General features: G+C 47.5%; 1 protein-coding gene across 2 annotated transcripts in view; it reads left to right on the top strand.

Moving 5' to 3' along the window:
* The window catches only part of DAPK1 (death associated protein kinase 1), a 205,942-nt gene that overhangs the window by 150,640 nt on the left and 41,317 nt on the right, over window positions 1-13,985 (top strand). For both annotated transcript variants that reach the window (XM_003806677.5, XM_063594365.1), the window contains exons 15-17: window positions 67-264; window positions 1,667-1,864; window positions 7,044-7,142. In XM_003806677.5, coding sequence (XP_003806725.1) covers window positions 67-264; window positions 1,667-1,864; window positions 7,044-7,142 — 495 coding nt within the window. The remainder of the gene's footprint in view (window positions 1-66; window positions 265-1,666; window positions 1,865-7,043; window positions 7,143-13,985) is intronic.

Here is a 13,985-nt window from a genome sequence, read left to right as displayed (position 1 = left end):
CCTTGCTTTATACTTTGTTTCTCATTATTGTGTTCTCCTCCTCTCTGTACTCATCTCCTTGGCCAGGAAGAAGAAACTCCCCTGCACTGTGCTGCTTGGCACGGCTATTACTCTGTGGCCAAAGCCCTTTGTGAAGCCGGCTGTAACGTGAACATCAAGAACCGAGAAGGAGAGACGCCCCTCCTGACAGCCTCTGCCAGGGGCTACCATGACATCGTGGAGTGTCTGGCCGAACATGGAGCCGACCTTAATGCTTGCGACAAGGTGCCTTATGGGGGAAGACTCATATGCACTGGGAAGTGATCTAGGGGTCTAGAGGGACCACAAGACTCCTCAGTTTGTTTCCCTAATAACAAACATGCAGCAAACTGTAATTACCCCATCTCTTCTCTGTTCCAAAGATTCTGTGAACTTTTCTATATTGTATTTAATAGTTAATATTAATTTATGGCATATAACAAAATTCATGAGTTGATCAATTGACTTTGGTCTCTAAGTAATTTTTAGCTTTTTTAGCTTTAGAGCAGGTACAGTGATGTTCACTGAATCCGAGACAATTCTCATTGAGGACTGACATTGGCAACACACTATTAATTTTTAGATAAACAAAGAAATAGATGTTTTACTTATTTCTATCATCCGCTGTGTTGTAAAAAGACAATAAACCACTCTTGTCTGGCAATCTCGATGCTAGACCAGGTTTAATTAAACAAATTCAGCCTCATCTGTTTTTATTGTGATCTGTACTTAAAACAAGCCTGTGATGTTGCTATATACGGTTAGATTTGGGATTCTGTAGTTAATTTAATATCTGCCCTTTGTGAAGTTATTTTCTTTGTATAGAGCAATGGTTCTGGGTCGGGGGCGACTTTGCCCCCAGGGGTGTTTGATAATGTCTGGAGATACTTTCTGGTTGTCACAACTAGAGATGGGGGTTGCTACTGGCATCTCATCGATCCCAGCCAGTGGTGCTACTAAACATCCTGCAGCTCACAGAGCAGCCCCCTCGACAGAGAATCACCCAGCTCCAAATGCCAATAGCGCTGAGGCTGAGAAACCCTAGCACAGTAGGTTTTAGAAATGTTTCAGAACTCTCCACCCAGCTCCTAAAACTCAACACATCTATTCATCAGGGATTCTGTAATAGGTAGAATGAATGCCCGGGCTGGTTTTTCATGGGATGCAGAGGTTACACATGTTAAATCTGCTTCTCATTTATATGACAGCCCTTGAGCTAGTTATTTCACAATACTTTCACATTTTTCCTGGTGCAAGGTAAAATAATAGGCTCTCTATTTAGGAAATTGGCAGAGATTGCTGGGCAAATGTTTTTAAAAGTGTTTTACAAATGCTTTGATTAAAGAGGCCATTGGAGTATCAACAATTACTTATGTTCTATCTGATTGTACTGCCGAAGCCTAAATGAATCAAGCTAGTGTTCAGCTTAGGCTGTGATTATCTAGAGAGGAACATGTAAAGCTCCGCATCCTCCCAGTCCTTACCCCTGCTATAGGAGTAAAGTTTCTTCATTTAAATCCTCCACTAGGCCTTTTAGTAGTGATCTTGTTGCCAATTAAACCTCACTCGATGGCAGCAGGAAAGGTGAAGAGACGGAGGCCACATGCCCAAGTGAAAAGCTCTCATGATCTCTGGGGTTTGTTTCCAGGATGGACACATTGCCCTTCATCTGGCTGTAAGACGGTGTCAGATGGAGGTAATCAAGACTCTCCTCAGCCAAGGGTGTTTCGTCGATTATCAAGACAGGCACGGCAATACTCCCCTCCATGTGGCGTGTAAAGATGGCAACATGCCTATCGTGGTGGCCCTCTGTGAAGCAAACTGCAATTTGGACATCTCCAACAAGGTATGCACAGAGAACAGGATCCCTACAGCTTCCAACTGTGTCCATCCACCCGATTCTGGGTCTTGATTCTGTGTCCTCCTGCCTGATTCCAGGTCCTGATTCTGTGTCCATCCCCCTGATCCCGGGTCCTGATTCTGTGTCCATCCCCCCGATCCCGGGTCCTGATTCTGTGTCCTCTCACCTGATCCCAGGTCCTGATTCTGTGTCCTCCCACCTGATCCCGGGTCCTGATTCTGTGTCCTCCCACCTGATCCCGGGTCCTGATTCTGTGTTCTCTCACCTGAACCCGGGTCCTGATTCTGTGTCCATGCCCCCGATCCTGGGTCCTGATTCTGTGTCCTCTCACCTGATCCCAGGTCCTGATTCTGTGTCCTCCCACGTGATCCCAGGTCCTGATTCTGTGTCCATCCCCCCGATCCTGGGTCCTGATTCTGTGTACTCCCACCTGATCCTGGATTTTGGCCAAGTTTCTATTTGCATGTGTTTGTTGTTGAAAGTGAATATTACTTATATGGACATGTACTTTTTTATAGGGTTTTGCCATCTTAAGTTGCATTTTACATGTGACTTTTGAATAATTTCATAAACAGAAAATTATTATAATAAGTACTTTTTGCATAACTCAGTGTACACTGATGGAAATCCCGTGTGTGTGTATGTGTGTGTGTGTGTACATGCATGTGAGCATGAGGCTCTGTAGAGGAATCAGAGAAGCATGGTAAAATTGTAACATCTTTCTAGAGCACTAAGTCTTCAGGAAAATGTCTAGTGACATTAAGATTTGATCCCAGGACTGTATTTCTCTTTTTTATTTTATTTATTTATTTTATTTATTATCATTATTATTATTTTTTTTGAGACAGAGTCTCACTCTTGTCGCCCAGGCTGGAGTGCAGTGGCCCAATCTTGGCTCGCTGCAACGTCTGCCTCCTGGGCTCAAGCGATTCTCATGCCTCAGCCTCCTGAGTAGCTGGGATTACAGGCCCATGCCACCATGCCCTGCTAATTTTTGTATTTTTAGTAGAGACAGGGTTTCACCATGTTGGCCAGGCTGGTCTCGAACTCCTGACCTCAAGTGATCTGCCCACTTCAGCCTCCCAATGTGCTGGGTTTACAGGCATGAGCCATCACACCTGGCCCTATATTTTTCTGCTTAGCTTTCCGCATTGAGAGTTTTATGGGCAAAAGTTCCTACTACCGTTTTTTGTGCTAAATAAATGTGGTAAGACTGAAGAGATGCTATCATTTGGTGAAAAATGGAGAAATGAAAATAACTGTGCTTTTAGGTTCATAAAAAATGTTGACTTCTAGATTTTAGCCACCACCTTCCCTTTTCTCTGAATTCCATATAGATGTTCATTACCAAACAACACAGAATATTGCAGATTCCTGTGATTTTGGCCCTGTAGCTGTATTAAAGACAAGCATTATGCCGTTACAATTATGCTAAAAATGAAGTCCAAGCACAATTAATTTTTTAATTTCAGGAAATGTTTATCAATGGCATATACAATGCCAGTAGGATTCTAGTATGGTTTGTTGGAGGTAAAAGGATATCTGAAACAGCTGGAAAGTTATACTTTTATGTACACTGATTCCTTTTGCATGTTATGTGATTAACTCAAGCAGAAATTGAAATTGGTAATTTCACATTCTGAGACTGTGTGGAAGGGCAGTATCCCAGGTTTTAGCCATTAGCTGCTGGTTGCTTTCTTAGTTTGTCCCGTTTTAATCTTGCCAAGTCAGTTGTGTAAGTGGCTTAAGGGGAAAGCCAAGTGTAACATGAAGTAGCATCAAGACCTTGGGTTTCCATCTAGGATTCTTTAAATGAATCAAAAGCAGCTTCAAGGGACATCTGCACTTATTTGACTCTCTGCAGACATTCCCACTCTGCGCCCAGGGGTCTACTATGTGTGCAGCATCTAGAATCAGCTCTCCCCTTGTGAGAGGAGAGAGGAGGAGCTGAGCATCTCATGGTGCTTTGCCCTAACCTCAACAGGGAATGTGTTCTTCCCAGTTTCACTCCATACCTAAATGCACAACTTCACTTGTTAAATACACTCTTTAAAAAATCCACAAGACAGTCCCAGACTTTCATGTTTTGAAACCACTGACTTATTTACTGGAAAAGTCTCACATTTTTCAGGCTGCAAATATCTGTAAGTAAAGTCGATAAATGCTGACATAAACTTGTGTAATCACTGTCTGTGGCAGAGCAGCTGTACATAGAGGGCCTTCTGTAGATGATTTTGTCATTGAATGAAGCTCAGCTGATGTGAAAATCATCAGTTCCAGTTTCAACCCCTTGGAATTAGCAGCAAAATTCAGACCCGTAATTCAGAGCCCATCTGGACAGAAGTGTGCTGGCTCCAGAACAAGCTCTGCATCTCTGCCCCCACAGACAGGCTCCCCAGGTTGGCTTTGATGCTCCCATCATCAGCACACCCTGATTTTGGGGATCTCACAGCTTCTTCAGAAGGGTTGCTGTCAGGCTTGTTTTGCTATTTTTTTTTTTTTAATGGAAAGGTGATGGGGGCTTTAGAAGGGCTTAAAAGAAGCACAGGTACATAACAGAAGGCATCGCTTCCTACCAAAGCACATCCAGCTTTCTAGAGACTCACTCAAGTAACTGATTGTGAGCGTGGGGTGGCATCCACATTCTGCAAGGAGGCTGTTGCTCTTTCTCCATTGCGTGGTCTTGCCTTTTCCTTATCTGAATTAAGTTCCTCCAGAAATAAAAATGGCCATTCCAATCCTACCCTGTCACCAGTATGTGACAGGACCTCATGGCTATGTTTGACGCTCATGCAGTGAAACAGACATTTCTGCATTCTTCCTCCTTCTCATATGGAAATCAGGAGAGTGGCCATTTAACTTGCCGTGTTAGAAAGCATGGAAAGGAAAGGGAATAGATGGTGCAGAATGCATGGCCCTTACCCATTTGTCCCTCTTTAAGTCGGTGCTTCCCTTAAGGACAGACAGAAGGCACGCTGTGCACACGCACACATCTGGGAGGATGAGAGAGGACTCCCTGCCTGTCAGGTGTTTATCGAGGCCCTTCCAGGGCAGCAGTGTGCCCAGCGCGGAGGGAGGAACTCGTAGATGCCAAGGTGAATGGCTTTGCCCTCAGGCTGCTTTTAGACACACTCAAATTCAGATGTAGCGGCATCTCATATTGTCATTGCTGCTGTGATGGGCATAAGGTGCTCCAGAAACACAGAAGCAACAATTCAGATATTAAAGAAATCAGGGAAGGCTTTTCAGAGTTGATCACTTAAGATGATCAAGCCTTTGACAGATGGAGAAGAGGGAAGCCTGTTTTCCACCAAGGGAAGCCAGTGTGTCTGCCGTGGGCTGTCGCTGACACACGGCGGGTGTGGGGTGGGTATTTAGGGAGGGGGTTATGGGGAAGGGAGAAAATGAAGCTGGAGACGTTGGGTCCAGGTGTGGCAGACCTGGAATTTAAGGCTAAGGGGTTTGGTGTCATTCTGTCCCAACCTGGGCCCTTCAACAGTGGCCGTTTCCTCTGCCCTTTTCTTCATCACACTGTCTTCCTCAGCTTTCTTCCCTTCTAGAAAACTGTGCATTCTACAACCAAAATTACATCTCCCTTACATTGCATCTTCTAAACATTTCACTCAGTCTTCAAAACTTTCCCTTTTCCTTCTCACGTGAACTCTAGGATGCTTGAAAGCTTAATATCTGTTTTCTGCATTACTGCAGAAGATAATAATGAAGAAATATGAATGTATCCCACACTGCAGCAGTGTTTACACTAGCCAGGAATTGGAGCTGCCTAGCCTCCCCCCTCAGTGGCTGAATGAATCATGAGAGCCACACAGTGGACGCAATTCAGGCATTCACGAGAATGTGATCCTTCCCGTTACAGGCATGGAAAAGTGTTCCCAATCTACTGTTAGGTGGACAAAGCAAGGGACAGAGTGGGAGGTGGGCTATGACCACATCTCGGCTGTTTAAATTATTTCTCTCCTGTTGAGGATTCATAGATAAAAGCTTGGGAGGAAATGGACCACAGTGTTAAACAGGGACAGCTCTGAGCTAGGGAGCTTGAGAGTAAGGGGCGGGGGGAGAAGGAAGATTTTTATTTTGTATTATATGTTTTTCTAGGTTGCTTGGATTTTTAAAAAGAGCATGTGTTAACTTTATAACAAAAACTGATATTTAAAAATACATAGCATTAAAAAAAATTCCCAAACTTTCTCAGTTCACAACATCCTCAGGGTTTCAGTAATTATTTTTTTCATGGTTCCCCTAGATCAAAAGAAATCCCTAACAGTTCTGTTCATTGAGTGGTTCAGTCCAAACAACTTAGTAACTGCTTATGTCCTAACAGCTTAGCAGCAGCTAAGAAAGATAATACACATAAACGGAAAGAAAACTAATATTTTCTTTTCCTTCTTCCATGACCACATTACGTACAATCTGATGAGTGCTCCCGTTGGGCACTGCACTTCTGAAACCTTGGACTCAGAGTGGACACGGCCTCATTTCCTGTCCACAGTGATTTCCTCAAGACTCTTGGTTCCTCTCAGGGCAGCTACCAACCCCCCGCTGTGAGGGACATGATGTCATGGAAGGCAGGGTGGTGCAGTCTAATGATGACACTCTGCACCTCTTCAAGCGAGTAGTTCACCTGGTCTCAGAACCATGTTTCTTATCAAAAACTTTAGATATTCCTGGGCACCCCTATGAATTCGGTACAGTTCCCTGGGGTACCTTGGCACACAATTTGGGAACCATAGGCACAAACGAGGCTTATGGGCTTGTCCTGGTATTTTCACTAATTAGGATGTCTTCAATATCTGTCTTCCATGTCTTCTTCCCTGGCTGTGTCTAAATTTGAACTATGGTGCAGATCTTGCTGGAACTCTGGACCTTGAGCCCTTGGCTCCTGTCTCTTTCAGGCCAGCACAACAGGAAACTTACTTAAGTTATCTTTGAAGTTGTATTTTGAAGCTCCTCTTTTAACTGCAAGGTACTTGGAAAGGTTCTGCCTGGCTGGCCTGCCCCAGTGGAGAGCAAGTTTCAGGAGAAGGGAGATGGCTCCTTCCTCCTTTCTGGTGGGCCCTGACCCCTTCCTTAACCTTGTGTCTCCGGAATGTCATCCTCAGCAACTGCGTGAGAAGAACGACCTTTGGCCTTTTTTCTCTCTTCCCAGTATGGACGAACACCTCTGCACCTTGCGGCCAACAACGGAATCCTAGACGTGGTCCGGTATCTCTGTCTGATGGGAGCCAGCGTTGAGGCGCTGACCACGGTGAGTGCCCACAGGGCTTCATGAAGGAGGGAGCTGCTGGGAGCCTCTGGCGCCTCCAGGGCAGGAGGGACAGGGCTTGTATGGCAACTCTGCATTCTGAAGCAGCCAGGCTGCTGTTCAGCCACAGCTCCTCCACTGCAGTAACATAGACATTCGCCCACACATGCCCAGCCTAATGTCTCCTTAATGTTCGTCCTCTTCTCATCTCACCACACCCTGCTCTGCCAGGGATTCCGCTGCTTCCCGCTGGCCTTTTTGTTTTTCGTGTCACACACCAGGGCCCCTGCATGGTGGGGTGTGTGTACTTCCCCTTCCTAAATGCTCCTCTGCCCCAGGGCGCTGGAGCCCCTGCCCTTTAGAAGGAGCTGGGGGAGGAAGAATCCTCAGTGGGTGTTGGGTGCAGTCTCCACATTTACCCCATAAGACCAGGCTGCCAGGTGCCATAAGCAGGAGTTGCTTAAAGAGTCAGGCATTGCTTTAGGCCTGTGGAGTATTTTAAGTGAGATTTCTTCAGTTCTCTCACTCCCTGCTCCCGATGCCAGACCTAGCACCTCCCTGCTGAGGAAACCCTTTGATTCACATTTCATGAAATACCCAAGAAGGAAAATGCATCAGCTAATGAGGTATGGTTGCAATTTTATGGCTGCAGTGAAATAATATCATTCGAGTGCTTGCTGGCCTGAGAGTAGGCTGACTGTCCAGTCTTTGTGGGACAGTCCTGGACTCACAGATGAGAGCTTTACTGACAGAGGGTGATTCTCTGAGGAGACCAAGAGGGCCTCATTTCCTGGAGATCATCCAGAGGTTAGCAAGCCATGGCCCACGGGCCATATCCCACTGCTGGTCTTTGTAAATGAAGTCTTATTGGGACACAGCCATGCCCAAGGTTTGTATTGGCCCTGGCGGCTTCCACACCAGGTGTCAGAGCTGAGCAGCTGTGACAGAGACCATATGGGCCACAGAGCCGAAACACCTACTTGCCTGGCCCTTGACGGAAAATGTTTGCTGACTGCTGGGGCTAGGATGTCGCCTCCCCGAATGCACTCATGTTACCGGGATGTCATTCCCTCCCCAGAAGTAATAGGTCTGATCTGTGCAGTGGGGGGCCCAGCTCTGTGCTTTCTCTGCGGGCCCAGTTATTACCAGTACTCCGCATGGGGTGAGGCCCCTTTCTAGGGCACCTGGTCACCCACCACAAACACACACACCATACCCACATCAACCTGCTGTGCCTGACTTGCTAGATCTCGTTGGCCATTGTCAAGCCCTGCCCAGCCATGCTTGGGCACAGGTTCCAGTTACTCCCTAATAGAGCATTTATATGCATTTTCAAGACGAAGAAATATTTTTGTCCTATGTGTGGCCTCATGAAAGACCCAGCCAGGCCATTATTGAAGATGCCAGCAGCTGACTCTGCTGATTCCCGCAGTGCGGGTTGGGGCTGCTGAAATGTGCGGCCCCCTCTGTGGGGTCCCTCCGTGAGCCGCGGGCCCCTCTGCCCTTGCCCACAACATCTGTATCTGTGGTCCCCGCCTGGCTCCTCCTCAGGTCCCTCCATGCACCTCCTCGCTCTCCCGCTTGCCACCGCAGGAAAAGCGTCTTCTGTCCCCAGGCCCCTCCCACGGTGCCCAGAGCTAACCTCAGAGCCGCACCCGCAGCGCTCATTCTGCAGCCCCCTCAGTCACTCTGCACACACTGCACCCGCAGTCACTCCGCACACACCGGGGGCGCGGTGAGAGCGGGGAGTCCAGAGGGACAAGACAGGCACGCACCCCTCAGGAGACTTCTGGAAATGGGAGAGGGATGCTGACCTGAGAGTCATAGCCATCAATTACAGTCACTGAATGGGACTGCGTGGTGACAGGAAGGAGTGGGTCCTGAGGGCGTGGACAGGGGCTGGGGGCGCCCCTGCGGGAGGCATCGCTGGAACCTGCAGGCCAGACCCCGTCCTCAGCCGGACAGAGTCCCGGGAGGATCGCCCAGGTCAGGACCGGGGCTCAGCGGCCTCCAGTGCCCTCCTGCGGTGGGAGCGCAATGTCTGGAGCTGGCGTGGAGGCCCAGGAGATGGGAGGGTGAGCAGAGCTTGGTGGGCCCGGCCTTCGCCACAGGGAACCTGGGCTTCCTCTCCCGCGGGCAGCCAGGGGAGGGTTCCACAGGGCCGGGGAGACCCTCCAGACTGGAGGGCCTTACTGGGGGCGTCGCCCTCAGAAACGTGACCACACCACATCCCTTGGTTTAAGTTTCCTAGCAGCCACATGGAAGAAGGAAAAAGAAACAGGAAGTGAATTTCAATAATATATTAGCACAAGATATGCAAATATTACCATACCTGTCAATAAATTTATTGATTGATTTATTATTTGTATATATTCATGGGGTACAAGTGCAATTTTCTCCACTGGTATATTACACTGGGGTGAAGTCAGGGTCTTCAGTGTGTCCATCACTGGAGCAAAGCACATTGTACCCACCAAACAAACTCCCATCCTCCACGCGCTTCCCTCCCCTTCACCCCTCCAAGTCCCCGTTGTCCATCATTCCACGCTCTTCTTCCCTATGTACACATCATTTAGTGCCCACTTTAAGTGACAGCATGTGATATTTGGTTTTCTGTGTCTCAGTTGTTTCACTTAGCATAACGGCCTCCATTTCCATCCATGTTGCTACAAAGGACATGATTTCCTTTTCTTTTTTCTTTATTTTTTATTTTTTTGTTTTTGTTTTTGTTTTTTGAGACAGAGTCTCACTCTGTCGCCAGGCTGGAATGCAGTGAGGCAGTCTCGGCTCACTGCAACCTCTGCCTCCCAGGTTCAAGTGATTCTCCTGCCTCAGCCTCCCAAGTAGCTGGGACTACAGGTGCAAGCCACCATGCCCAGCTAATTTTTGTATTTTTAGTAGAGACAGGGTTTCACCATGTTGACCAGGATTGTCTGGATCTCCTGACCTTGTGATCTGCCCACCTTGGCCTCCCAAAGTGCTGGGATTACAGGCGTGAGCCACCATGCCCAGGCTGATTTCCTTTTCTTAATGGCCAAGTAGTATTCCATTGTGTATATATACCACAATTTTTAAGTCCAGTCCTCTGTCGATGGACACTTAGTTTGATTCCCTACCTTTGCTACTGTGAATAGTCCTGCAGTGAACATACAAGTGCAGGTATCTTTTTGACATAATGATTTATTTTCCTTCAGGTAGATACCCAGTAGTAGGGTTGCTGGAATGAATGGGAGTTCTATTTTTAGTCATTTGAGAAGTTGCTGTGCGTAGTTTCTCTATGTTTTCCATAGAGATTGTACTAATTTACATTCCCACCAACAATGTATAAAAGTTCCCCTTTCTCTGCATCCTCTCCAACATCTGTTATTTTTTGACTTTTTAATAATGGCCATTCTGATTGGTGTTAAGGTGATACTCATTGTGGTTTTAACTTGCATGTCTCTGATGATTGGTGATGTTGAACATGCTTTTCATGTTTGTTGGCTTTTTGTCTTCTTTTGAAAAATATCTCTTCATGTCCTTAGCCCACTTTTAAGTGGGATTATTTGCGGGGTTTCGTTGTTGTTGTTAAGTTGTTTGAGTTCCTGGTACATTCTGGATGTTAGTTCCCTGTCGAATGTAGAGGTTGTGAAAATTTTCTCTCATTCTGCAAGTTGTCTGTTCACTCTGTTGATTATTTCTGTTGCTGTGCAGAAGCTTTTAGTTTAAGTCCTGTTCGTCTATTTTTAGTTATGTTCCGTATGCTTTTGAGGTCTTAGTCATGAATTATTTGCCTAGACCCATGTTTAGAAAGTTTTCCCTGAGTTTTCCTTCAGTATTTTTATAATTTAAGATCTTCCATTTAAGTCTTTAATCTATCTTGAGTTGACTTCTGCAAATGGTGAGAGAGAAGGATACAGTTTCATTTTTCTGCAAGTAGATATCCAACTTTCCCAACACCCTTTATTGAAAAGGGTGCCCCTTTTCCAGTGTATGTTCTTATCCATTTTGTCAGAGAACAGTTGGCTGTAAGCATGTGGCTATGTTTCTGGGTTCCCTATTCTCTTCTATTCCATTGTCTGTTTTTATGTGGGTACCATGCTGTTTTGGTTGCTATAGCCATCCAGTGTAATTTGAAATTAGGCAATATGATGTCTCCAGCTTTGCTCTTTTTGCTTAGGATTGCTTTGGCTGTTTAGGCCCTTTTGTGGTTTCATATGAACTTTAGAGTTGTTTTTTCTAATTCTGTGAAAAATGAGGTGGGTATTTTGATGGGGATTGCATTGAATCTGTAGATTGTTTCAGGCAGTATGGTCATTTTAACAATATTAATTCTTCCCATCCGTGAGCACAGGATGTTTTTCCATTTGTTTGTGTCATCTATAATTTGTTTCATTCGTGTTTTTTAGTTTGCCTTGTAGAGATCTTTCACCTCCTTGGTTAAATATATTCCTAGTTTTTTTTTTGTTTTTTTTGGTAGCTATTGTAAATGGGATTGCCTTCCTGATTTGGGGCTGGATCGTCATTGGTATATACGAACTCTAATGATTTCTGTATGTTAATTTTGTATTCTGAAATTTTACTGAATTAATTTATTAACTCTAAGAATTTTTTGGTGACATCCTCAGGGTTTTCTAGATATAAAATCATATCATCAGTGAACAGGGATAATTTGACTTCCTCTTTTCCAATTTGGATGCCTCTATTCCTCTTGCCTAGTTGATCTGGCAAGGACTTCCAGTATTCTTAAATTATTGAGATTTTTCACATTCTTTGGTTTATACAAAGCTTTCCTTCTGTGCCCTCACAGTGCATCCTTACTCCCCAGGTTTCAGGCTGATTCAAGGCCTAGGGAGGGGCCTCTGGTCTTCCTGGAAGGCCCAGTACCTACGCCTTCCTCCTACCCTCCAGAAGCAATTCCATCCTCCTCTCCTTCAGAACCACCCTTGACCACCAGCGCCCCCTGCTGCCACCTTCCCTCTCCGCTGAGTCCTCAGCCAGGGTGACCTGAACAAGTCTGCACGTCCTGTCCCCACTTTGTCCTTGCCTCCCCTACTCCTGCACCCTCCACTGTCTTGCCTTCCATTCCACGTAACCCTCAGCAGAGTCCCCACTCACCTCCTGACAGCTTTCCTTCTAAACTGTCTCACTATAAAATAAAACATAGATAGAAAAAAGCACATAAACCAATATAAAGCTTAGTGGGTTTCCATAAGACAAACACCTTTGAATTCCACGCAGGTCAAGAATAGAACTTTCCCAGCCACCCCAAAGCCACCATGAACCTGGAGGCCCAGCTGTTGCCTCCGCTCCCGCCCACTGTGAGCCCCTCCCTGATTTGAAGCCAGCTCTTCCTTTTGCTTCCTTGTTATCTTTCCACCCAAGCCCCAGCTGCTGCCCCCAAGCCTCTTTCACTGGATATCCCCAGGACTGGGCACCCTTGGCACGCCCCGACAATCCTGCCTGGGCTGAGAAAGTCCCTGTGTCCTGCTTCTCCCCAGGCCTCTGCTTCCTGCTGGTCCATCTTCTCCCTCTCCATCCCCCTGGCCCTCTCTGGCCCCCAGACTTGCAGCTGTCCAACACTGAGGCCCATGCTCAGGTCTCTGGTCCCTGCTTGCCCCTGAGTGCCAGCCTCACACAGCACCTTCAGAGGCCCTCGGCCCCCCCACACCAGGGTCCCTCCCTCCAGTTCTGTGCTTCCTCCTCCCCAGTGTTCAGCCTCTGCAAAGGGCTTCAGCACCTGTCTGTCACTCTGCCCAGGATCACGGAAACCCTCCTTACTCTCTCCTCACCTGTTTGCATCTAGCCGGCAGCCTACTAAGTCTCCTCCCACTTCTCCATGACCACAAAGCACCCGCCCCTCCAGCCCCTACCTGGTTAAGGACGTCACCCTTAACCTTAGTCTCCTCCAGACCAGTCGGACTCTTAACCTACCCCTGCACTGTAGCCTCCTGCCCCTTGGGACCAGTCCATCCCAGCCCCACGTTTATCTTTCTAGAAATGCCAGCCACTCGGTGGGCTCCACTTTTCACCTCCATCTGGGGCTCCTCTGCCTTCAGGATGTGAACTCCGCAGCCTCTGCCCAGCCTCCCCTTCCCCTCTTCACCCCTTCAGTTGTGGCTGGGTCCTGGGAAGCCCCTGCCGGCTCCCCCATCATGGAGCTGTCACCTGCTGTTCTTTCACCCTGGAGCTCCCCTTTCCCCCTTCACCCCCTGTGCATAGTGTGCCCACAGCATCAGCACACACAGGCACACATCTCTCTGCCCACTTCTGCCCTGAGGGTACCTGATGGCGCTCTGCCTTCAGAGAGAGACTTGGAATGCCCGCTAAGGGCATGTGGGCACAAAGCCCATAACATTCGGGGAAGACTCCGTGGCACCCACTCCTCCTCATCCATCAACATTCACCTCCAGCCCAGGAAACCTCCTCTGTTCCAGCCTCTCCGGTGTGTGTGATTTGCCCCTGTGGGCTGGTAGTCCCTTGGCCTTCCTTGCTCTGTTGGAATCGTATCCTGATTTCTCCCAGCAGGAGTGAGCCCTTGGGCAGGAATCACTGGGAATTCATTGCTGCCTTCTAAGTGGGCTCCCTGCTTCCACCCTTACCTGTCCACAGCCTGGTCCCCACGCAGCCGCCTGGTCAGACGTAAGTGAGATCTTGTCCTCCTTGCTCAGATGCTCTAGCAACTTCTCATGGGTATCAGAGCCCTTCAAATGGGGGCTTCCCCAAGGATCTGCCCCTGACATTGCCTCCCTGACCCCCATCTCCTGTTCCGCCTCCTCCCCTCTCCCTCCGCATCAGCCCCATGAGCTTCCTTGACATTCTTCAAAACTGCTGGCCATCCACTGCCCCGGGGCCTTTGCACTTGCT

Source organism: Pan paniscus, chromosome 11 (assembly GCF_029289425.2).
Source record: "Pan paniscus chromosome 11, NHGRI_mPanPan1-v2.0_pri, whole genome shotgun sequence".
Classification (NCBI taxonomy): Eukaryota; Metazoa; Chordata; class Mammalia; order Primates; family Hominidae; genus Pan; species Pan paniscus.
The sequence above is the reverse complement of the archived record's forward strand: the minus strand, read 5'-3'. Positions and strand labels throughout refer to the sequence as shown.